The 26,758-nt window shown below is 43.7% G+C and overlaps 1 protein-coding gene across 1 annotated transcript in view; it reads left to right on the top strand.

Moving 5' to 3' along the window:
- Window positions 1–11,456, top strand: part of rnd2 (Rho family GTPase 2) — a 22,998-nt gene extending 11,542 nt beyond the window's left edge. The window contains exons 3-5 of the mRNA XM_068577972.1: window positions 5,988–6,097; window positions 8,134–8,268; window positions 10,363–11,456. Of these exons, the coding sequence (XP_068434073.1) occupies window positions 5,988–6,097; window positions 8,134–8,268; window positions 10,363–10,632 (515 nt within the window). The 3' untranslated portion in view covers window positions 10,633–11,456. The remainder of the gene's footprint in view (window positions 1–5,987; window positions 6,098–8,133; window positions 8,269–10,362) is intronic.
- Window positions 11,457–26,758: the final 15,302 nt, after the last annotated feature.

The raw sequence follows: 26,758 nt of genomic DNA, 5'->3' as shown, positions 1-26,758 counted from the left end.
CATCTCCATACCCCTGGGGCGAGCAGGAGACAGACAGTAATGCTGCTCCATCCCTTTTGCTTGTGCTGTCAGCGCCGTGGCCGGCCCAGCTTTTCAACGACAGACGCAGGCATTGAGTCCTCGGCAGCGCTGCTCAGAGCGGATGCGTGGAAGGTGCTCGATGCCCTTCAAAGGGTGCACTTCTTCCACAGGAGAAGCAGAGGGGGCTTTGATCAATATCCCTGTGTGGAGGCTGCAGACATGGGAGGTTAATGGCCATTTAACCCACTGTCACCTCGACTGTCCCGGTTGTGTGCTAATGCCATTGGAAACTTGACACAGCCATCTCTATTACAGATCAACGGCTTTATCTGTTCTGTGTGTGTGTGTGTGTGTGATGTGTACACTGTGCATGGCCTATATGTCAAGCTGCATGGGCAACCCAAGATAAAAGCTGCAGCATAGAGTCCGGGCCAGCTGAGGTTGCTTCATTACAAGCTATGGTTTGTTTACTGGAATTTCTTTTCGCTAAGATTCACTGCCCAAGCTAATGAGAGCAAAGTGATGTCTGGGTTTCTTCTATACGTTGCACAGAATCTCAATGTGATCTGAAACTGGCAATATCACCTCCTAGGTTCAATATTTCAGAAATATAATCTTTCCATCATTGATGGCCATTTGGAAGTTACATCACAGCAGGAGGAAGTATGCAGTCCATCCGCTCTGCTATTATGTTGCAGGAAGAATGCAGAACAATGGAAACGTGTATTTAAGAGACTTTACTTCCCAAGAAGTAACAAAGGAATTAAGAATGGATCGCAAGAAACTGTAACTGGGAAATCCATTTTAATCCCATGAAGTGTGGCCCACCACAATAGTGGCCAAGATATCATTACTTTTAGTCCACGGGATAAGCCAAGCTCCGTCCCTATAATTTTCTACTTTTCTAAGGGCAGGCGTTGTTTTCCATTCATTTATATATGAATTAGCAGACACTTAAATCATGCTGGAGTTGTGTAGTGACCCTCAAGTCTGCTTTAATATTTATCACATTCATGGAAATATATCGGACTAAATTAATCCAGATCTTTTTCTTCATTGTGACGGATTAAACAACTCAAACACGTCTCAAAAGTCTTCTAATTGATTTCTAAATCATGTGCAAATGAATGGAAACCAATGGTTGCCTGGAGCAGTCTGAGAATGATGGACAAAACTCTAAAACGGTAGAGCCGGCATTTTAAAATGTCATGCTAAGTAACCAGCTGAAATTGAGTTTCAAATCTTTTGAAGTCCCTTCTTTCAGAAGCACTAGTTTTATGCCAATCTTCCAGGTTAGAAATTTTCCATCCGGAGTGTGAGTTTACAATTTTCGCCATGTGTATAAGGTCAGTGGCACCATATGAGGTACACTGTATTGGATTCTGGACGTGGGACCGCAAGAGAAAGTTTTGTGCCGGCTTAATATTCACATAAGAAAACACGCTGTACAGCAGATGGGTACACTGAGTCAAAATAACTTCACCTCTGCTCAAAGGGTGTCTTGGCAGCAGTCTCTTTTTATATGCGAGTACGAACCCCGATTGAGGAGAAACCATAACGGTTCCCAACACAGACCAAACTTTAGTGATGAAAAGTCTGCTCATCCTTTTAAAGGGACAGAGTGCCAACCCTCTTCTTCTCCTCCTCCTGCTTTTAGTCACCTCTAATAATCAATGCACCGGAGTCATTAGCCTCCACGCTCTCCTCCGCTCCCCTGCTCTCTTCTTCCTTACTTCCTTTCAGGGCCTCACAATGAAGCCATTTGCATCCCTCTGGGTTGCTACGATACTCGGCCACCCCAACTTGAAATGTTTTCCCTTTGCTTTGAAGGTGCATTTCAAGAGCAAAACAGCTGCAGAAGAATAAAGATGCCGGGTATGTGGTGCTGAATGTGTTGTGATTCTAAGGTTTGGGCTAACTCGATCACACTAACTGCTTTCGTTTATTTGTCGACATTTCAGAGAGTGTTTGTTTCCTTATACCCTGCCTTTGTCTGTGTGCATGGGTGTTTTGTTGTGTGGCCTAATGAGTTGGTGTTGACTCCCTGCCATATGTGCATTCACACATCAGAGCCTCGAAGCAAAGACTATTCTTTTCCCTCACCCATAATGGTTTGCTTTTTAGCTGTGTCTGCATTGAGCATGTAACAGACAGACAGAGAGAATTCCTGCTGTGATGGAAGACTGCATGCTTTGTTAGATGTTAATGCACACTCAATTTCACAGGTTTTCTAAAGAATCTTCTCCATCTAACTGCATCATTTGTGTATCTCATTTTCCGTCCTCATGAAATGAAAATTCTCACACAGGAGGGTCTGAATGAGGAGCTGTCATGTTTTAAACAGACAGTCCCAAAGGGGGAGTCAATGTGCCAAGGCACAGTAGGCCTAATTGAAGTCGTACCACAAACCCTGAAGCATTATTACTGTACATTAGTGTTCCTGTCCGCCTCGACATTTGCTCGGATGTTCAGGTCTTTGATAAAGCTCGACTGGTGGCCAGGGAGGAACGCTGTCCTCCCACCTCCACCGTCTATACTCGGCAGAGGCAAGGCTCAGCGCTGATTAGTACTATCAAATAAAGACAAAAATCCACTTTTCACTGTGGGAGATCGCCAGTGCTAAAGCAGGCTAATGCTAATGCTCGAGGAGGTTTTGTGAGCGGTGGTTTATGCTTGTCCTTGGCACGGCGTGGCAGGGTCCCACTCCTCTTCAGGCGTGATGGTTTTTAGTGGTTCCTGCCATGTGCTTCTCTCCCTCGGCCTCCTGCTCCATCCATCTCCGCCTGCTCTGTCTAAAATTCAATTGACCCTTTGTTCCACCTCACAGTGAATAGGCACAGGCCAGCCTCACCAATAGCCAACCCAGAGCTCTCATACCTCTTTATTTGATCTGTCCTGCCGAGTCCAGTGCTTTCATTACCTACCCAAACACCCACTGCACAGCCCCTCTCCTCCCCTCCTCCACAGCTACGTCCTCTTTTATCTCTGGTCATGTCTCTTTGCTGGAAGGGGAAAAGGCGCCTTTCAGGCAGTGGAGGTGATATATTTTCCAATCAGGAGAAACCTGTTTTCTCCCCCTTCTCCTCCTCCTCCTCATGTTCTTGATCGTTATGGTCATCAACTTTTATTTGTGCCTGCTTGGCTTGTTTTAAAACCAAAGCCGGTTTCTCCTCTTCCCTCCCTCAGAGGACTTTTTTTTCTGCCTTTGCAAAAGTGCAGAGCTAGCTTGCTTGTCGCTCACGGCAAAAGAGCTCAGATATACTGTGCGGTGACAAGGTCTGTCGTGACCGCGACCTGCAATCATTCTGATCTTTGGGATCGATAAATTGATCCCAAGGGCCTCGTTCCAGCCTCTAATTACATCTTAAGTCAAACACGGACCTTTTGTTTCAACTGTTTCCTCCTGCATCTGGATTCTGGTGTAATTCAGCGGTTGCTTCTCTCATCATCTCATCCTTCTGCACTTGCACTCGCCCTCGCATCAAAGTCATTAAATCTTGTCTGTACCGTCTCCACCTCCACGTGCACTTTTCCTCTACAGCTCTAACCTCAGTAAGTTCTGCTGCTCTGTGATACATACTAAAGACCAACTTCAGCAGCTACAGCATCTCATGTGTGACCACTACCAATCAGAGCTTGCTGTCGTACAATGTGTGCTTTGCTGACTGTTCAACTTGGCATCCGTGTGATTGGGCTTTTTTCCCCCTGTGTGTGTGTGTGTGTGTGTGTGTGTGTGTGTGTGTGTGTGTGTGTGTGTGTGTGTATTTGTGTGTGTGTGTGTGCGTGTGCGTGCACGTGTGTGTGTTCGTTCTGCTCTCTCAGCATTACAAAACGGTAATCTTAATTTTTCATTTCTTCCTCCTATATTACACTAAAAATGTGATTACTGTGTATGTTCAAGAAAAAAAGACAAATATTATATGCTAATGTGCCCTTTCATTGTTTTTATATGTGCAGCAATTTAGTAATGGTTGGAGATAGCAAGGCATGTGATGTGCAGGGGCTCATAAACACTTGTTCCCATAACCAATCATTGTCATATCAATCATAGCCAATCTTTACATTGTATCATGGCAAATTTGTGTCTCCGCAATTTGAGCCAATAAAAACCTAAAAGTTGCAAAGAGCTGTATCAGTTTAAGATTTGCCTGCCCTGCATGTGTACAGAGAGGCCTCTTTTGCAAATGCTGTATGAAGCCCAAAAATGGTTAAAGAACATTTATGTGTGCACAGAGCAAGTTTCATTCAATGAATAGTGCGCCATTTTGTAACACAGTGGAGTTATCTTAGTACATTCATACACGCCATGAGCGAGCGTGTGATAGGCTGACTGCAGAGGTTGGTAATACATCCAGGGGTATGCCACAATAGCAGGAGACATAAACAATGCATACTTCACATCGTTTTATTCTTTAAAGTCTTGTAATAATTGATAGACCTTCAGTGTTTTTGTTAGCCCTTGATGGCAAAGTGCTTTTTGGTGAGAAACAGAATGTAAACAAAACTGTTTCTCTCACTTGGAGGCACATCGATCTTTAATGTGCAGGCTGTTGCATTGTCCTCAGTGCGGAGGGAGCGGGTCATCACGGGACAGTCAGCTGAATAAGTGCCGCATGCAGCTATTGTCATTTCATCATTAACAAAGAAAACATAGTGATGCTGAAACAGGCTGGAACGCTATTGTGCAGACTCCACTTACCCCGCCAGACAAAGTCACACAGCTCCTTTACATGCTCGCTGCCTTTTGTGCCGGGTCTGGTATGCGCATGTTAACAGCAAGTGTAAAGGTTATCATACTCAGTTGGTGTGGCCTTATAAGATTACATGTCATATTTGAGTTGTTTCAGTATACTTTCATTAACAGCATGTGATTCACAGATCTATGCACGTGTGTAGCAGTTGTAAGGGTAAAATGTGGTGATTTGTCCCCAAAACTCGAGAGTTTTGGGGACACTAAATTTGATGCAGCCATAGTGCAGTATCTATTGAAAAGTAAAAGTTCAGTTCTGTACCAAATTCCCAGGGAAGGCAGGAGGAAGGGTGCCCACAGCCACAACCACAGCTCCAAAGAGAGAGAGCCCAGATAATTTTACAAGCCTTCTAATGAGAGCTGTAAGAGACTTGTGGAAACGAGCAAAAGAAAGTGTGTGAAAGTACAGAGACACCAAGCCGCCTTCACATTTGATCAAGGTACATATGAGAGAGAGAGAGAGAGAGAGAGAGAGAGAGAGAGAGAGAGAGAGAGAGAGAGAGAGAGAGAGAGAGAGAGAGAGAGAGAGAGAGAGAGAGAGAGAGAGAGAGAGAGAGAGAGAGAGAGAGAGAGAGAGAGAGAGAGAGAGAGAGAGAGAGAGAGAGAGAGAGAGAGAGAGAGAGGCGTGCGAGTGCATGTGAATCTCAAGTCAGAAAGAAGTTTGGGATTTTAAAACGAAGTCCATTTGCAAGAAAGACAGGAAGAGTGATGATTAGACACAATTAAGTGGTTCAACTTTTCGTTTGGCCTTTGTGTTGTTTCAGAATGATTGTGGACCGTGTGCACAAGTACTCCGATCTTCAACTCACTATTATTCACTGTGTGTGTGTGTGTGTGTGTGTGTGTGTTAGCAACCCCTCGACATTCCTCATGAAGCACTCTGATAAAGGGTGGCCACAGCTGTGTGGAAGCCCAAGAGACAAAGATACTCAAATATGTGCACACTGTTAAGATCAAGACTCATTTGCATCTCCAGAGTGCGTTCAAGATGCAGCATGTCCAAGTTTAGGTCACGGCCTCTGCTTTAACGAGCGCTCCATGTGTTATTGACTTTTAGATCACCTTCCACCAATATGCAGCATGTTTCTAATCGACAATAAGCCATATGGCTGAGCTGAAGAACCTCACAGGGTTAATTCAGGTTAAAAGCAGGTACACACAGGAATTCATCACAAGACGCCATGACCTTATGCCATATGCTGTTGTGTTTTCACAGGTTCCTCTTATTACGACAACGTGAGGCCACTAGCGTATCCGGACTCGGATGCAGTTCTCGTCTGTTTTGACATCAGCCGCCCGGAGACTTTGGACAGTGTCATAAAGAAGGTCAGTGTTTTTTTTTATTTTTTTATTTCATCTCCTCCTCTCAACACTTTGGATCGTCACTTAATATCTGCGTTGACACTGGAGAACTAACCGGAAATAAATCTTGTTTCTCTCGATCAGCATCTTGTTCCCACTCAGCAGCAGCAGCTTGCATTTTCATGGCTCAACAATAGAGCAAATCAGCACAGAGGTTAGAGCCTCTCGCTCCTTTATCTCATTAAAATGTCCATGGAAACTTGACCCTTGTGCCTCTGAGAAACGGAAGGTCAGAGTGAAGAATGAGCAGAGAGGCTTTGCACACGAGTGGCTGCGAGAGGAAAATCACATACGCGACTTAGCCACATGAACCATATCAAAGACGAGCTGTTGCAGAGTCTGTTCACGAGCACTTATTGTAGGCAATCTACAATTAAATTGAAATTAAAATCAAAGTTTTATGCGGAACAGTTGGCCAGATGGTGGCACTTCAAATTTGTAAGGGGTCTTTGGTTCCGATGCTGCGACACTGGAGTTGAGTTAAGAGTGGCGGTTAAAGTGTGATACTTGCAGGGCGGGGTTGTGGTCATGGAAGTGTTATTACAGCTGATGGCAATACCTACTGCACATGTAGAGACACCCAACTTAATGGGTTGTTTGCGTGGATGGGTGTCATGTGAAATAGGTCCTTCCCTTTTTGTGGCCTTTCATCTTGAAGCCATGTGTGTGTGTGTGTGTGTGTGTGTGTGTGTGTGTGTGTGTTTGCCTTTCAACTGCGCTCCTTGCTCATAGACAGTTCCCACGGCTGGCCCGTTGACGTGTTTAGTGGTCTGAGGGGAGCTGCTAAAATGCCCATTGCAGACTTTCCTAGATCTAACCCGAGACACCTTTTTTTTTTTTTTTTTTTACCTCACACATATCTCACAAGCGTCGGTGCTCTCTGTCAACAGGGGGAAGCAGAGATCCCGTCAAGCTTTTGGTTTTCCCATGTATCCCTCAGCAGGGGGTTGCCTTGACCCCTGACCCCGAGCTGTCGCCCTGGTAATCTCTGGAACCCAGGGGCACATGGAAAACCTGTTGCACAATCACCGTCCCAAATTAGACTCTTGACCTCTAGAAACAAGCAAACCAAGGTTTGCAAATGACAGCTGGGGGAGGAGAGAGGGTTAAGCAATCAAAGCTTTTGATTGGGTGTTGTTGGTAGAATAAGGGTGGGCTCGAAAGGTCAAAGGTTGTCTTCAACATGACGGGTGAATGGACACCCTGACATTCTGCACACGGCATGAGGAATATTTCAGGGCTGTTGGCGGCGGTCGTGCATTAACCTGCAGGGAACAGAGACTATGTTGGTTCAGCTGAGTTTCAGAAGTGACATTTAAGACTGCTCAACCTTTTCTGTACAGAACCTGAAATACATTCGTTGATGGGTAGAAACCTGAACCAAAGTGGCATGAACAAAGAGCAAGCGATGTAAAGCTGTGATATGTTTCGGTAAAATATGATGTGCACTTTCTCAGCTTTCTGAGAAGGTATCGATCAAACAATGAAGTGGTTAATCAAGAGAATAATTGTCTTGAATCAACAATTCAGAAAATTGTACGTTGAAGCCCTAATGTTACGACACAGATGCATTCATGTTTTACAGGAGTGCAACTAACAATGCATTTTAATTCATCTCTCAATTCTTGTTGTTAAGTCTTCTCCTGTTGTTTCTCCTGTTGTTAAGTCTTTAAAATAACAATAGTTTAAATCATAATTTCTAAGGGCTGTTTGGTGGCGTCTCAGAAGTGAACCACTTACATTATTGTTTTGTTTTTACAAATATCTCCTCATTTAATCTCAGGAATGCGGACATATAGATTCAAAAGACATTTTTATTTCTCTGTGACTCCTGAGCTGAACAATTGTCTTTCATCAAGGGAGCACAAATCCCCATCGAGCTCAGGTATCCAGTGTCGGAGGAGCCAAAGGTCGCTACTGTATCACAGGCGGTACAGGCGGCTCTACGCTCATGTTTGGCACAATCAGTGATGTAACTCTGTCTGTTCATGTCTCAACAGTGGCAGGGGGAGACACAGGAGTTTTGTCCCAACGCCAAAGTGGTGCTGGTCGGCTGTAAGCTGGACATGAGGACAGACGTCAGCACCCTGAGGGAGCTTTCCAAGCAGCGCCTCATCCCTGTCACCCACGAGCAGGTGAGAACAAGCACATGATGGATATGTGAGAAGAAAGAGAGAGTGGGGAGGGTGAGAAACAAGAGAGAGAGATTCGGATGGTGTACTGGGAAAAAAAAGACAGACTTGAAAACAACACAGGTTTTTGGGAAAAGAAATTAGAAAGCGATCCAGCGGTTATATAGAATTTTTCCATCTTGGCATTTCCTCTCAGGTGAAGTCCCACAGGAAGGGAGTGTGAAAGGGGACTAATGCAGCATAATCAACCACAGCAGAAAAAGAGCTGTGTGAAACCCCTCTGGGATATGCTGCTGGGGTTGGCGTTTTGACCGAAATTTGCTGATAGGCGATGCAAGGTTGCTTACGGCAAGGGCCGCGGAGGAGGCGCAGGCGGTTAGTGGAGTTAATGTCGAGGGAGAACATTTTTCCCTGGAATGAAATATTCATGCAGATTTGGAGATTTCCAAAATGCAGGATGAATAGAAAAACGGACATTGATGAATGAGTGAGCCCTTTTATCGCATGCCGCCATGACCTCGAAGCCAAGGGGACGGGGAGAAGCGGGAGGCGATGATAAATTGTTCTGTAAATCTGTGAATTTTAAATAAGCTTTCAGCGTGTTCATTTTGTGCTCTCCTGTGTTGGACATACAAAAAGTGGAGGGGCTTTTTCACCACCACACAAAGGCCCTCGGAACAAAGGAGCCTTTTTTATTCACTGCTGTCTGAGAGCTCGCCGGAGGCTACAAGCACGAAGCCGCCAAAGAAAAAAAAACTTACACAACTGACAGTTCATGTAAATAAGATACATAAACAAAAGATGGGGTAGCAAACCACAGAGCTGATGTACAATATATCCGGGCCATTTGTGGCCATGCCTACATGAAGCTATTGTTTCGCTCCTTCTTCAGTCCCTAGTTTCCTCTGAGGCAACTCCTGTTTGTCCCTCCAACAAGCCCAGAAAATGTGTGTCAGTAAACATCTTTGGGGCTCTAATCCAATAACCTGTGTTGTTATCCTGTTGTTGATCTTAAATTGAATTCCAACACAGCTGAGGAGTCGCCAGAGAGTGACCATTGGGTGAACTCCAGACATTTCCGCATTAATCTGCCCAAGATCTGATCGAGCCTTTTCCGCTTGTCACGACGATCTCCACCGTGGCCCCCTCCAGCCGCCGCCCTCGAATCTAAATCGTCCGTTCCACCAAATGAGGAATTTATTGCTTCTTATAGGTGGCTCAGTGAACCACGGCGATAAAAATCAAACCACGTCCACAGGGGATGAAAACCTCTCCGTGTTGGAGAGCATGCAATTTTAGGGTCACGGGAAATGCAGTCCTGTCTCATTGGTTTCAACCTTTATCTGTCTTGATCCTGAATGAAAAAGAGAGGCAAGAGGGATTTTAGAATTTAATTTGCCTCTGATTTCATCTCAAGCAAACAATTTACGGTCTCAATTAACCGGGTATATTGTAACATTACTCAGGGGTGAGCTCCAGTTGTGGAGGAGCTCACTTAGAAGTCTCTTCTCTCTAAATAGCTGCATAGACCATGTCAACAGCGGTCTAGTGCGCTCAGTTCCCACTCTCTCACCACAGACTGAGGATATGAGCATCTACATTATTCATGCCTCAGCTGGAGGAGCTGCATTTGTCTCCAGACATGTTTAGATCATTGACATTCAGTCTACGGTTTAGATTGACATCTTTGTCTCGGATCTGCTGCCTCTTTCGGGAACATTTAGTCTTCCACCGTTAAGATATAATACCTGCTTATTGCCAAAAAACAATGACGGATGGGGTGCATGTTGTAAAATTGTATTTCTTTGTGAATGGAGTAAACTCAAGCACAACCTCTGAAAGGAAACGAAAGAGGATGCGTCACGGTCAGGACTTTGGTTAGAAAAGAGTTTGTACCAAACCATTGAAAGGAGAGAAAAAAGCACAAAAGAAATGTGTCGTGAAAATGTCAGCTTTTACAAGCTGAAGGTTTCTGTGGCACTGCCGATGAAATGTTGCACGCTTTCTCCCCTTTCATGTTTCCTGGCAGAAACGCCCCGTAAATGATGTCTGCTTGCTTGCTAATTGTCTCTTGCTTTGCCTGTCTCCGTGTTCCAGGGCAGCACAATAGCTCGACAGATGGGGGCGGTGGCCTACGTAGAGTGCACATCCAAGGTGTCGGAGAACAGCGTTCGGGACGTGTTCCACGTCACCACGGTGGCGTCGGTGCGGCGGGCGCACAAGCCGCAGCTAAAACGCAGCACTTCCCGCAGAGGCCTGAAGCGAGTGTCACAGCTGCCCCTGCCACCGCTGCCGGGTCGGACTGAGCAAATAGACGAGGCCCCAACCATGAGGAAGGACCGGGCCAAGAGCTGTGTGCTCATGTAGAGACCATCACTCTAAATATATATATATATATGTATATACATAAACACAGAAATATATAAACCAGAGGAAGTCTATTTATTGTTTTTTTTTCCGGTTGTTGTAGTTTTTTTTGCACTGCAGAGGAGCGAGGGAAAAAGAAACACTGCGTTGTGGAATGAAATGCTTTGGACTTTACAAATGTTTTGTTGCGTGTGTGCATATATTCTAAGCTGTTTACATATTTGTGTTGTTTTAAAATGATGGCAAACTGGACTAACTCTCTGGACACGAGAAAGCTGTGATAGTGGAAATGCCGTGTAGTCCCGGGTATTTAAGAAAAGTTCATGTCCTGAAACTGCTCTAATAGGAGGACGGCACCGTGGTGGAGCAACAGTGAGAGGGGGTGAAGCTGTGAGGAGGACCATGGTGAAGCTGGACATCTGGAGACAACGCTTGCCGTTGTCAGAGACAGTGTTGCTCGGTGAACATGAGCCCCAATTACCTTGCTCTGCTGGCTGAAGTCGCTTCCTGTTGCCGTACTTGAGAGGAAATGTACAGTAATGCTGAAAGGGGATTATAGTGATGAGATGAATGATGGCTCAAACCAAACATTGGGAGCTGGAAAAGCGATTTCGTAACACTGAAATATTCTGAAGGTGTGTGCGAGCATTACTACCACAAGTGCATTTTAGAAGTCACAACATATCTGATTTTATGTTGCTCATTTAAACACAATTTTTCCTCAACAACTCCAACTGTGTCAGTTTGATTCACTGAAGTTAATGCTGTTGTATCTAGTCTATTTTAAAGATGTTTCTTTGTGGAAAATAAATTGGTAAAATGTTGTTTCTATTTTGTCTCCCTTTCACTATAAAGCAACAGCTTCACGATGTAGAAAAAGGACACATTTTGGGCTAGTTTCATAACTTTTTTTCATTATACGGCATCATGTAAATCCTGTCATTATAACATTCTGCATTGTGCTCAGAAGGAGCCATTTTTCACAATGCTCAGTCACCATCTCTCCGATACCAGCTTTAATAATAACTGTCCATGTCCTTCTTTAATGCCATATCTGTGCTCTCTTGTTTCCCTGCAAGTCAAACAGCACTGCAGCCGAAGGAATGAGTCAGTCTTTCCAAGTAATGTGCACACTGGGAAGACCTCTCAGCTGGCGAAAACGAAATTGAACTGCAATGCAGCAGCACCAGAGCACTAATGTAGTGTTTTAAAATGAAGGACTCCATACTGCTGTCGGAGCTTCAAGCCTATTCAGTACGACAGAGGACGTGACATGTGGGCTCTTTCATCCACAGAGAACTATTTTGCCGTCCAAACCTTTCAAAGCTGTTTTTTCTTCATCCTCCCTGAGCTGTTTCTGTGAAACAGTCCATTGGTCAGTCTTAATGTGGACAGTTTATCTAAGGCAGCAGGACTTTTCAGTCTGGAGTGTTTTTGAAGTTGGCAAGCTGCTGTATCCTGACATTTATGGGGATGTGAGCGTGGACAGGTCTACTGTAAGTCATAGCACTGTGGCAGCAACTGAAAGCTTTACCCTTACAACTGTCAGAGTTGTCTGGCAATTTAGCTGTTGCTACATCCCTGCTACACTCATTGAAAAGATGAGCTCAAATGATGGATGAAATGATAGAGAAGTTAGGTGATGAAGAAGATAACAAGTTAAAACAAGAAGCAAAGGGGGAAGTGATAAAGGGTCGTTAATATTTTGCCAATATATACGTTTTTTAAGTATCAAATATTCACTTCCTGTTGGCTTAAAAGGGGGCTTTGAAAGGTAGATTGCGATCAAATTCACAACTCTTACAATCAGAATCAGCTTTAATGGCCATGTACATTCTCACATACATGGAATTTGACGCCGGATTCTGCGCTTCGTACTTCTTTTCAAGCTAGATATAAAAAAGATGAATATAAAGAAAGACCAGAAAAATAAGACATTAGGAAACAGAAAAAACAGTAAGCAGTAAAACGGTAAACAGTAGTCCAGAAAGTGCAGATAGTGCAGGTGGAAGTGACTGACTAATTGTTCAATTGTTCAGCCAGTGGGAAGAAGCTGTTCTTGTGTCTGGTGGTTTTGGCGTACAGTGCTCTGTAGCGCCTGCCAGAGGGGAGGAGGTGGAACATCAACTTGCAATCACACGTCCAAAAAACGTCTCGCTTGCGGCACAATCATCTTTTGTATGGTCAGAACGGTCGAGACGTGGTTCAAAACAAAGTAAAGGCCTGTAAATACAACACTCCTCTGCAAAGGAGAAAGATGCAGCCTTTGAGGGAGAGCTGTTAACCGTCCACAAGGAGGTTAATATTTGATATTCCAGAAAAAGGGTGATGGGATATTGTTTGGACACGTGAGTCACTGAGGAGCTGTAGGAAGGTGTTGCTCCTGGCAGGAAATGAGCAGTGGAAATGAGGCCAGCACCCACAGCAGGGGTCACAAGTGCCCCCACAGCTCGGAGTGAGACTTAAGAGGATTAGACTTGTTGTGCCACTTTGTTTGTGTGTTTGACAGAGTGGGCATTGGGCAGTATCATCTCTGTTGCACTGGCCTGCATGTCCTCATCAGCCTGCATATCCATCAAATAAACCAATCACCCAGACGTGTACATCTTGCAAAGATGAAGACGAATCAGCTGCTGCTTTGTTTGTAAAATTAGGCTGGCATCGGAGTTTATCTTAACAATCTCCACTCGCAGGCAGGTTTATTAATGCAGGATGTCTAGCCCTGATTTCAGCAATCTGATCAGCCACTTGCCCTTTACCGTTGAGACGGCGGGAGGATTAGAAGTACCTTTGCGGGTTCATGCTCTGATTCCACATTCTTGGGTTTCTCTTCTGTTCCACCAGTCCAAGTGGCAAAAGTACAGAGAGCCCAGTCATCTTATCCCTCAACGCCCCACAGCCCACGTCATGAGCACAGGAAGCACGCGGTCGCCGAAGTTCTTGGCTAATTCCAACAATTTGCAGATGGGGTTGTGTCCCCAGAGATGGCACAGGGAGAGAGAGAGAGAGAGCGAGAGAGACAGAAAGAGACAGAGCAATTGACAGAGACACATGATGGGCAGAGACAGACAGAGACAGTACTTGGCTTGCCTGCTGACAAAAGGCTACAGAGCAGAGCCACAAATTGCATACAGTCATGAGAGGATTTGTAATGAGAGGCAGTATGTGACCATGCTGAACTCACAAACACACACACACACACACACACACACACACACACACACACACACACACACACGCACACACACACACACACACACACACACACACACACACACACACACAGACTCAGAGGAAGCCGGCAGAGATTGTTGGCATTCACAGTGCCAGAATTGACCATCAGTGCACAAGCAAAATGCCCTCAACAGCATATTAATCCGACGACCTTTCCCCAGTTACCTCTTAAGATTTTCAACTTTATTGTTTCCTGTCTCCAGCAGATAAACTCAACAAAGAAGAGAGAAAACATGGCTCATCCCCCACGTAGTGAAAACACGGACTGTGGAGATTAATTATCCTACGGTTTAGTGCTTTCTGCACTAAAATGCTGCTAATTAAAAACTGTGATTGTGTGCTTGTATAGCTTTTCAGTGTGTGAGTGTGTGTGTGTGTGTGTGTTGTCTGAATTCACATCTGGTTGTCTGAATTCACATCTGGGACGAGCGTCTTATTACAGAGAAAAACAGAGCAGGGAGTGATTGATTGATGGGAGGAGTTATTGATATTTAAAAAAAAGCTGTTTTTCTTTACATTATGTGTTTTCAGATGGATGCACACGCACAGTATTTCCCTGAGCGAGTATACATTGTGTATTATGTCAATGAGCTTGTGTGGGGAGGTCTGGTAAGACGGAGTCTTGGCAACTATATTTAATATCCAGCTCCTGAGTTTTTAAACGGGTTAAATGGATAGAGGATATCTATGGATATGGAAATGGATATCTATCAAGAGTTGCAGTTGTCTAAATGGCCTGTTTTTTTCCCACTAGGTGGAGTAAAAAGCTGGACCTGATATATGTTACTTTTGTCTTCGCTCCAACACTTTGGTCTCGACTGAAACATGTCAACAACTCTGTCATGGGAGTTATTCATGGTGCCCAGAACATGAAGAGATAAACACATTGATTATTTCCTCAACTGTCCTCTCGCGCCACCGGCAGGTCAAAGTTTTCACTGATCATATTTCAACATCCACATAGATAGATTGCTGTCAAATCCCATGTTCCCTGGATGATCTATCAGCGTCACTTTAGTAATCCTCCATGAGGTTTGTAGTTTTGAGGGAAATGTTTCAATATTGGGCAGATTATCATGACGCTCTGCCTCACAGAGCCACTTGCAAATCCTTCATTGTGGAAGCTTGCGGCAGCTCGAGAGTCTATGACATGACGTACATGTAATGCTCCAATAACTGTCTGAATCTAGTGGATATTTGTTTCTCAAGCTGGCAAACTAACAACCTGTCAGCGGCTCATTATGTGGCGAATAACTACAGCAGAAAGGTTTATTTGAAATACTTTGTCACTTTGTGAACAGTCGTTCTATATTTTGAGGACTGCTTTAATGTTCTTGTTCACTCAAAGAGGTCATCAATCTGCAAAAACCTGCTGTAAAACATCACCATGAAAAGTGATAAGACGGCTGTATCTGTGTGAATACTTATGGTCAGACAATAAATAATAAAAACAACAACACAAAAATAATCACACATATTTGACATACAACTGAATGATTTATGCGAACAGTCATCTTGTTGTGTTGCTTGAGATTGGTCAATAAATGCCGACATCAACCATCATTCACATCAGCCACTTGCAATTCTCCTATTTGCTGCAGGGCGTCGCCCATTTACATAGTTAGACATTAGGGAGATGCCCTTTTAGTTGTTCTCTGTTTGGCCACCGAGCAGCTCGACTGGAGCAGTCGGGGGTTTAGTGCCTTAATAAAGGTCACGTCACTGTCAACCGCTGAGGGAGGGAAGAGCATCATCTATTCACTGCTGGTGTGAGATAATCTCACCTGTCCCTGTTTGCGAGAACTTCGTTAAAATGAGTGTTCAAGGAAATTCACATCTTAAAATAAGTCAGGGAACTAAGCTAAATGTCATTTGGTTAAAAAAAAAAGAGATAAAGTTCAGTTTCATTAGAAACTTGTTATGGTTTCCTTTGAGGAAGAAAAAGTGCACGCTCATTTCATTTCCTTTTGCCCATAAGTTGTGAAAAGAATAACTTTAAGATAGTTACCTACATGTTCAGCTTTAATCCACTTAGTGGTGGAGCTACTTCGGGGTTCATAGATAGGGTCACCTCCTTTTTTAGAATTCCACTTCTAATTAAGTGGTTGAGATAATTGGGTAAAAGTGAACTTAAAGGAGCTGTATTTAACGTGTCAAATGTTATTGGCATCATCAGACAGAAGAGCAGCCGCTTTACCCGGAGCAATATGAGGCTGTACAGACAGCAGAGAAAGTCTCAATAAATGCTGTAGATGTGCAAGCACTCAACGGTGCAGATGAAATAAAATGACCATTTTATCCAAAACTGTGACAAATTTAAGGTGAAAGAAAATATAATTGACATAATTGGGGCTTTTAAACAATAAAAAAAAAAAAACGAATCGTGTCGCTCTATCTAATGCATTGAAAAGGTGTAATTGCTTGAGTGTAATCCATGTACCATGTTCATGAGAACAGCACTTTGGATAATTATAATCTTGCTGCACCTCTGGATATGTGAATAACCCAGACTCTCCCAACATAATATCACCAAGGAGACAGGCTCATCCATCCTCTCTCTCGGCAGAAAGTAGCTCAGCCTCTCGTTGGCTCCGTCGAGGTGATTATAGAGTAATAAAACTCATGTCCACTTGTGCATCTCAGAACAGCTTTGTCAAGCTTGAGCTCACCGGCTTTCTGAAACAATATGACTCTGTTCTGGACAATTAAACAGTCATTAGAGAGCCAGTCAGGTGGATTTTTCTCCCCCTACGTACGTAAGCATTTCAGACTCAGACAGTGTATATACACTATAGAGGAGACAAAGAAAATACAAAACAAATTATTAAAAGTGTCTTCACTGGCAACAGGACAAGACGAATAGCAATACGATCGTGAATCTGAACCTGATCTCCGAATAAGTCTCCACGGAGACACTGACGTCATGGCAACTGTGGCGGTGATGCCTCAGAATGGTAATGCGCTCGCTGATGTCCAGCAGACGTCGTCAGTTACCTGGTGAGGGTGAGTCACTCACAACTCAGAGCACAAACATGGCAGCAAAACAAAACGCAAAGCATGTCGGGAGGAAAGGGCAGAATGGGACGGAGGAAAACGAAAGAGAGGCGGAGAGAGAGGTAAATTGGGTGGTTTATCGGGAGGGGGAAAAAGCCACAGGGGCCTTCCTAATCAGACATGTGTAGCCCTGAGCACACACTACCACAAGACGCAAGGATAGAGTGTGTTTTGCCGGCTTTCCCCTCATCCTGCTTTGTGGCATGAAGGTTCACGCTTTTCACAAAGGGCACTGTGCTGCCGGGATCACGGATCAAAATGTTGAATTTAGTAGAATGTAGAAATGTGTGTGTGTGTGTGTGTGTGTGTGTGTGTGTGTGTGTGTGTGTGTGTGTGTGTGTGTGTGTGTGTGGCTGCATGCAAAATGCCAGAAGTGCACACACTTGTTTTTGTAAAATATACTGAACTTTGAATTGGCTTTGCAAGCACAGCTGTGTATTATTGTGTCAGCATGCGTCGTACAGAAGTGGGGGGTGTATTGGCAGCAGTCCAGCTGCAGCCAAGCTACCGTTGCCAGTTGTGGATGGCATACCATCAAGTTGGCAGCGACTGCTTTCGGACTCAGAGGCCGGAGCAAGAAACAGAATGGCAACTTTGTGATGTGGACTGCTGCTTCAGAGTTGTTTGTTATACGTTGCAATTAAATGGCAGCAGTGTGAAGCCTGCTGGCTTTGACTTGCAAATGGTATTTCAGAAGAGTGAAGTGGGCGAGAGATTGACACATCAAGACCATGCATGTTATTTATATGTTATCATGGATCTACATGCATAAAGAGACACTGGGCTTCACTTTGATGCGGACAACAGTTGCCTGTTTCTGATAAGATAAGGAACATAGACAAGTGAACCATATTGTTGAGAAACAAGCTTAAGAACATAATGAAAACATATTTATATTTTTCTTTCCAGCATACTGCACATACAGCTGGCTTACTGCTGATTTCGATAGTCTGGGAGGGGATTTTTGTCACTGGTGAGTATGTGTGAATACGCTTATTTACAGTGTGAACTGGTTTGTTTGTTTTGCATCGCAAGTGTATGTGTGTGCCTTTGTTTGTGTGCATGTGTGTGTCCTTGTTTATTTATGCTCTGTGGCAATGCATACATTTTTTGCTGGGCCAAGAGGAACTGGTGAACAAACAAAGAGAGGAGGAGGATAGCCGGCCTGGAGGCTTTTGTGTGTATTGGAGAGTTAAAGGCAATAACCCAGGCTTACTTTATGTCCTGTTTCGGTCCACCTCCAGAGTTTGCTTTGTGTTTCTGGGTGGACATAACTCCTGTTGATGGCTGACTTGAGTCAGCAAGATGTGTAGCCTCCCTCCTGCACGACACATAAATCACTGCCTCCCCCGCCGAGTGACTTTAGACCACACAAACAAACATCCAACAAAGTATTTCCTCACTCAAACTTTTGCATATACTTCTCTGGACGCTATAACAAAATAAATATTCATAAAGCACACACAGTCTTCTGTAAATATTTTCTAACTCAGTGGTGGAATAGCAATCATCCCGCAGAGTAGTCTGAAGGCAAATGGCAGCTCCACACTTAAGATTAGGTACTTTCAAATCATTTTGAGGTAGAGGTTTACAATATACTATTTCCAGTTCCTTGATCTCCTCTCCTCTCTCGGAGCACAGCGGAAACACACTCCTTTCTCCATTCACATTCCTGTAACATGTAAGCTGCAGCTGGTGGCTTTTCTAATGAAATTTTCAGACCAGTCAGCAACCAACCATGCTGATTATGAGCAGGCATCCAACACCAGAATGTCATCCCGGCCTATAAAATGAGTCCCACACCCCCAGGGCAGGCCTGGAGCCAAGGTCAGGGTCTGGCTAACTGGAGGAAAGTTATATCGAGTCGGAAGACCTCGCTGAACGCTTCCGGCTGGCTGTTGTAGCGTAAACGCATTTCACAATGGGGAGATTTCCGGCTGCAAAAACAATCGCATGTTCAGGTTTCTTAACTTGACAGCCGTGAGGTTGATTTTGTAAGGAGTGCAGGTACACAGCGGACGACTGGCTGCCTGAAAGAAATACTCCTGATTTTTTAAACAAGTGGTTTATTTCCCTCGACACACTTTTGTTTTCCATTTTCCACAATCCATTACTCCGTGTATTGCTTTGTACGAGCTGGGGCTTTTTGTTAAATAATATTTAACACAGTCCCGAAAAGCCACTCTAAGTAGCTAAATGCATTTCACTTATATTCTCTCGGGGTGAAATGAAATCTGAGCATGTTTTGTTTTTCACAAAAAAAAAGTATTTTATAATATTGTATAATATTTGTCAGCGCAAAGTTGCACACATAGGTTATTATAAACCAAATGTAGAAAAAACAAACAAACAGGAAAATGATTTTTTCACAAATAAAGCAGAAACTTTATGTTGATGAAGGGTGAATGTCTCTCAATGTTTGAAGTGGCGTGACATCTGCGTACGTACGCTAAGATGCGAAGCCAAACCGGATCTGTGAAACAAGAAAAATGACAGAGATAACAAGACAAATAATTGTTTTAAAACAGGTTATTCACTGACAAAGACCACGACAATAGCAATATGAGTTTACGTTGTTTATTGCAAGATGGAAAGAGAGGGTCGGGTTAAGGAACTGAACAGGGGTCGAGGGATGAAGGGATGACTAGAGGAGCAGGATCGAGAAGGGAAGAGCGGATCAAGGAAAGAAGGCTGGAGGGGTGCGATGAGAGACTGCTGGCGTCCGAGGGCGAGCGGGAGAGGGAGAGGGGAGGGTCGAGACTCGTGAGTAGGATCCATCTCTTCTGAAGCTAAGCTCTGGCGGTGCAGAGGCTCTCGTTGTTTCTGTAGTCCTGTGGGAGAGAGAAAGAGAGAGAGAGAGAGAGAGAGAGAGAGAGAGAGTGAGAGAGAGAGTGAGAGAAAGACAAGAACAGGGTTTGGGGGAGGGATGTTGGAGAGGAAGTGAACGGTTTCGATGTGCTAGTATTTAGGGCTTGGGTAATTTGCTGTGTTCGGGGCGCGGTCTTCCTACCCAAAATATTTTTTATAAACCATTATTTATTATTATGCACCTACATCTGAGTAAAATAAAATGTTAGCGTCCCAGAAACAGAACAACATTTGTCTTTAGATTGTTTTCAACGTAATGTTTTCATGCGCAGGTGTGTCCATGCTTCATTTGGACATCTTGGCTTCCAGCTCTCCATCAGGTCTGAGCCAAATGGCAGAGAAGAAAGAGCTCTATTCAAAATGGATTGCCAGTTTAAACAGCATGTAGAATTAAGCAGATTATAGATGTATATTTCTAGCACTTGCATTAACAAAGGCCCTCTCTCGATTTCTCTACTAGCCTCCTATCCTATTCGCCTTTCTTCTTCTATTCGACTTTAATTCAGTCTTTATCTTTCGAACACTCATTACTTCTTTTGCTAAGACAATGACACGGGCTCACGCTAAATGCCCAGTTACGGGGAGAGATGTTCAATGTGCCATTGCCAAGGAAATTACCCTGTGTTTGTGATTTAATTTCAGATTTTCAGACTTAATCACTTGTGTGTGTGTGTGTGTGTGTGTGTTTGTGTTTGTGTGTGTATGTGCACGTGCGTCCATGTGTGTTGCTCGGTGTATGCTTGTAGATGTTAGTATGTACATTGTGTGGACCAGGACTTGTGTAAATGGGAGATATGTGGCGAAGATTATGTACATTGACTGCCTTCTAGCACATGCGTGGGCACCAATATGAAACTGTAAAATGAAGGTAATTATTCAAGACAGCTTGAATCAGGTCTGTCTCCTAGAAACAAGGAGTGAGAGCGTCTGTGTTTTTAGAATAGACCTGTGTTATTTACAAAACAAGGTATCTTTTAAATATGAAGCTGGGTTGAAAGTAAAAGAAATAAAGACCTGACAGACAGCTCTCAGTGGAAGAAAATATGACAAAGACATAGATAATGAAAAGCTCAGAATTAGAGCAGAAGTGGACTCCTTCTGAAACCCCAGGCAAGTGCAAGTATGAGGCTACCAACATTCAGATGTAGACAGTGCCTCCTTTACTTAAGCTTTGTCTTAACCCTATGGCCTAAAAGAATAATAGGGATTGGAACAAGTTTTCAAAATATTTTAATTCCCACCTCTATTACAATATCTGCACATGGCAACTGTGGTATGTTTAAAGAGCAACTTAACGCCCCCTGAAAACCTCCAGGGGTTGAACATCTCCTTGCTGCGGCGATGTAAAAGTACAGCGTGACATCACATTGGGTGTGGTTACAGTGGCAACAGACAGTAAAATAATGTTTTTTAGCCTGGTGGTAAGTTACTGTTTAAAGTTAGGGAAAGATTATGGCTAGATCTAATACAACTATACAAGGTGGGATGAAAGACATGATGAAACCTCCATTCTCCTGCAGTCATATGTGCTACATGTCCACTCACATGTCCACTCACATGTCCACTCACATGTCCACTCACATGTCCACTCACCACCATGACCCCAACCCCCTTCATGCTCCACCCCGCTGCGTAAAGGGCACATTACTTCATGCATCCTCACTGAACAAAGACATTGGACCTAAAACCATGAGGTGGAATTGTTCAATACAAATGTAACTCCTAGAGATAATCACCTTTCCATTTGGGGTTATTGCTCTTCTTTTTTTTTTTACTCACGTTCATAGCAAACACACGTTCTCTCTGGCATTCACAGCACACACAGATGGGAGTGATGGGCAGGTGTCCTTCTGCCATCTAAGGGCTCAACAGCACACACACACACGCACACGCACACGCACACACAGACATGCACACTCACAGACATGCACAAATGCAGAGGTTATACGTTTTCGCAAAACAATCTTATGATGATAAAAAAAATAAATTAAATACATTACAAAAAACGACACAGACACACACCTTCAAAACCACAATTCAGAGAGCGGAGAAAGAAAGATGACAAAGCGACGAAACAAGTGAGCCTAGAGCTCAACATCAATATCTTCTATTGATTTCCCTTTTGTCCTGACACAGAAAAAAAAAATCATTTCACAACAGTAGACTTTCCTATTGTGTCCTCTGTTCTCTCCCCTGCTCTTATCTCCCTTCATTTCCCTCTGTAGACTTGTATTGCTGAGGCTGGACATAATGACATCAAAGTTGTAGTTTTTCCTTGCGAGCTGCATATGGGGAGCCGGGGCAATTATCTGGGGTAATTTCAGTGTCCTGGGTCAGAGCCCTCCTGAGTCAGGAGTCATTCTGGGTCAAGGATCAAAGTCCAAGAGATGAGACCTGAGGAGGAGACAGAGTGAATATTCTGCCCTGTTCTTCAACTCAGTTCTATAGTAAAACATACCAACATAAACCAACATTAAAATCATAACTACATCTTAACCAGTGGACAGATATTAATGAGAGGATATTCTCACTGTGACCTCAAGCGTGCACATGTGGCTTTCTGAAAATCCCATTTAGTATCTTGTCGAAACTGTGGGGTTTAGCATGCTTTCTAAAAGGCCCAGAGTAAAACGCCTATTAAATATACATTTGCACTTAAGCGGTGCATTCCTCAGGCTTCTTCTTGACAAATGAGGCACGCTCTGGCGTCCTGACAATACTAGCTTTGCAGAGATATCCTTATCCTTTATTTACTTCTACAATGTTGTAGCTTTATATATATATATATATATATATATATATATATATATATATATATATATATATATATATATATATATATGAGAAAAAAAATATATTCGGGGTCACAGCAGCAGTACTCTGTGTCCAGATGGCTCTGCTAACCTACAAGGACAAGAATGAGGAGGGTTCATTCTCTTGGCCCCCGGGCTTGACGAGTATTTAGTCAGCACTGGTGGGTGTTTGATTGGTATTCTAGTAGCAAAGGGGCTGAACACTGACCAGCCACCCTTGGAGAGATGAGGTGTGATGATAAAATCAAATTAGCTGAAAAACAAAGAGGTGTCCGCTGAGAAGCAGCCACATCCACGATGACTGGCAGACAGACAGAGCCACACCCATCGGCTCTAATGAGAGGAAGAGCCGGGCCTCCACTCCCCATGTGGTCACAACATAGACAAGCCAGAAACAAGGACTTCAAAGCAGCCACACACAAACGCCACACACAGGGGCTGTCTGAGACATCTCCGGTCATGTGACTGCAGGCCAGGTGCACTCAGAGTGGAGCCTTGGCAAAGCAACATGGTTTCTGCCCCTGTCAATTTGATCAGCAGCCAATCGGAGCCCCTCTCTCCTTCGAGGAGGCCATTTTGGGGGCTCAGGCCACCTCCCAGATTGGCTGAGCACCCGCTGCTCCCCAATATGCCCACCCGCTCCCCACAGTGTCACAACAGGCCTCTCATTCACACTACTTCAAGCCCCCCTCCCTCTCTATCTCCCCCTGCCAGGTGGGACCAAACACATGCCCGCTGTCTCATGAACACGAAGACGTGCCAGCGTTGCCGGGTTTGCTGCGAGGAGTCCTGAGAGACATCCAGCTATCACACACACTTGTGTTAGAGCCAAACAGTTCAGGGAGGAACCAGACAGCCAATAAACAGAACAAATCCCACGAAAGTTTAAAACACAGGAGCACAAAAGCAGCCGACAGACAAGCAGCGCTTACGCACACTCAAAATTATTCAGACAATAGAAAGAACAAGGACACAAAAGCAAAGAACGAGAGACATATGCTAAACAGTGCTCTACAAAGCAAAGGCCTCATAAAAGATGTTCAGCATGAATACACACAATATAGCAAACCAGTGAGGACGATATGGGGGGCCAAATAAGAAATTGCCTTTCCCTTCTGTTCGTCTATTCCCTGCAAAGAGGTAACGATGACCAATATGTCTGACCATCAAAGCACAGCACCTTCCTGCCAATAGCCATGTAATGTAGGCAGGAGTGGCATTAGGGGAGGCAGCCGAGCTCCTGGCCGGCTGATGGAGCCAGACCGGCTCCCCAATGATGACAGACTCACAGGGGAAATCAAGCCAATCATTCACTCCTTCCCTCCCCCCTCACACTTCTCTCCTCTCTTTACCTCTAAGTAACCACACTCCCGCTCTTTTCTTTTCTCTCTGCCCAGATCGCTCTCTCAGCCTCCCCCTCTGTTGATCTATTAACCCTTCCCGCTCAGCAGAGGAGCCGGGGCAATCTCAGCCTTGCAAAACCAATTCAACAGACAGTGTAATGCTCCCCACTTCAGCTAAGCTCCAATTGGAGCTCTTGAACCGGAAATTACATTTTCACAGCTTGCTAACACTGAATTAATGCCAATTATAATGGGTGTTTGAGTAGAAGACGCAGTGAAAACAGCAGCTATATTTTAAGCCAATGGGGCATATTTGTCTGAGCCAAATGTTAACATCACTTGGTTTTAGTTGTTTACAGCTGCACTTTGTGTTCAGAGCAATGGACCACACATGCAGCATTTGTTTCCTCCTCCTCTTTGCCACTCTCTTTTTTTCATCTGTCTTCTCATCCTGGGGAAGTGGGGTCAGATTTGGAAAGAGCTGTAAAAAAGAGAAAGAGCTGTAAAAACGAGTTCAGGGCAACAGCAAAATTCTCTGAGCAAATGAGAGTTTAAACAGCGAGGAGAGGATCAAGTAACACAGTGGGAAACAGTGATCTTGTTTCTAGAAGGGAGAGAGAGAATAAATGGAGAGAAAATGATGGCACATGGGATGTTAATAGTGATAAAGTACTCTTCTGGAAGAAAGTCCCGTCAAATCCATATGCTGTAGCTGCTCAAGCGACACCAAGAGATGGGATTCTAAAACAGTAGTTTCGCCAGAGTGGACAGACTTGCAAAGTTTTTGAAAACCCCCCATGGTGAGTGTTTGGAGATATAAATGTGAGTCACAAACTCACACAACGTCTTTTAAGACAATATGCCATCACATTTACTGCTTTGAATCCAGCCTCAATGTTTTCATGGGACAGTGATTGAAACTATTCATATTTTTGGAGACTGTACATCCGCACGCTGTGGAGCATTTCTGTGTTCCCTGGTGTAATCGAGAGGAAAAACGGCTTTCAAATAAGTGTCAAATACAAAGCACTGAAACTCCAGTATATTAATTCCAATGAAAGAAAAACGTGTTCTCCATAGCATGACAGTGCCACAATGATCATAAAATTAAATGTTAAATGAACTTTTCATTTTCAAAGTTGCAGACAATGTGGAAAAACTGCAAACTGGAATTTTGAATTACAAATATGTGCTTGTTTTTGCTAATTTACAGTGAGGTAATTATCGGTAATTAATTCTAATTGGTTTTAATGAAACGACATGTTGCCTGAATGCGTGAATTTGGGCTTGTGTATGCAAATGTTAGACCCGTTTCGAATGCAGTTTAACATTTCATCATTCACGGCATTGAGCTTGAGTTTGCAGCAATTCAAACATTCTGATGAATTTAATGAAACCCAAAATGAAGAAATTGGTTTGTAGACAGCATTAGGGAAACAATCTAAATATGTTTATTTTACAAAACTCTATTTGCATAGTTACCAAGCTGGATGGATGTTTCGGAAACTTCTTTTATGCTTTGAATGATACTATTTTTAGTTTTCCTCCAGGTAAAACGTTAGTTATCCTTGCTCCTGTCGATTTAAAAAAGCCATTCATGTTCAAGGCACTTTTATTGTGGTGTGATGTGTAGCTGAAATTAGAGCTGAATTATCACACATTGTGCAGTCAGAGTATCACAAGTGTAGTGTAATTCTCAATGATAATCACACCTGTCACCGACACCATCTGGAGCTTTAACGTTCGGCTCTCAGATTCAGCGCTCGCTTTCATTCCTCTCCCTGCTTGCATCTCTCTGTGTCCACAACCCTTACCTAGACTGGTTGTGTGTGCTTTTGATAAATCATTTATCAACCCAGTCAAGCAGGTCATGCATCATAGCTTTCTCTGATGATGGAGACGCTGCATATTTCGCCTGCAAAATATCCAGCCGGTGTATGCTGATCGAATGGCAATGGAGCAGATATGGAGTCGCTATGCAGCTCAAAGCTCTAAGGTTTCTTATGATACGTTTTTAAAACAAAGCAATCTGAAAATTGGGCCTGACAGGGAAACATTAATTGCCATGCCCCAAATATAGCCGATTTACAACAACAAAACATTTTGTTTTATTTAAACACATTACTAAAACATTAGAGGCTGAAGACTGGAGAAAAGACGGCCTTATTGTGAGACTGCGCATCTCTGGAGGTTGTGTTGTGGATGTACACAGCTCATTAAAATGAGCAGCGATAATGGGAACAAGCTTGATTATCTAGCTAATGACATGTTGTCTCATAAAGAAACTAGGGAGCTACAGCACAGGGATTAACTGTACAGCGCTGCACAGCCTAAAATATTTAAGATCCACTGTCAGATTGTAAGTGTTGCTCTGTGGGCTGATGACCGGTGCTAATAGTAGGCTGTATTTTGTGTCAACAAAAGCAGGGTCAGCGCTGGGTTGAAGTGTCACCTAAATTACTAAAGATAAGTTTTTTCTCACAAGTGGTATTTTGTCATGCAGATAGTCGCTGGGATGTCTGCCTCCAACCAATATAATGGAGGTGACTAAAATGTGATTTGTGGTGCATACAGCATTGAAAACAACATGTAATGAACCTACAAGTCAACGGCCTTGTTAACAGCTTCATAAGCCACAATAGTGCTATGCTAAGTAAATGCTAAGGTAGGCATGCTAACATGCTCACACTTACAATACGAACATGCTAACGTCTAGTAGGTATAATGGTAACCTTGGGAATCATCTTAGTTAAACGCGTTATCGTGCTAACATCTGTTAATCAGCATTAAACAAATCTGCAACCTCAAAGGCTG

The sequence above is a fragment of the Clinocottus analis genome, unplaced genomic scaffold (genome assembly GCF_023055335.1).
Source record: "Clinocottus analis isolate CAN_PGR_092001 unplaced genomic scaffold, fCliAna1.0.p SCAF_16, whole genome shotgun sequence".
Taxonomy (NCBI): domain Eukaryota; kingdom Metazoa; phylum Chordata; class Actinopteri; order Perciformes; family Cottidae; genus Clinocottus; species Clinocottus analis.
Note: the sequence above shows the minus strand (reverse complement) of the source record. Positions and strands in the feature narration are given on the sequence as shown.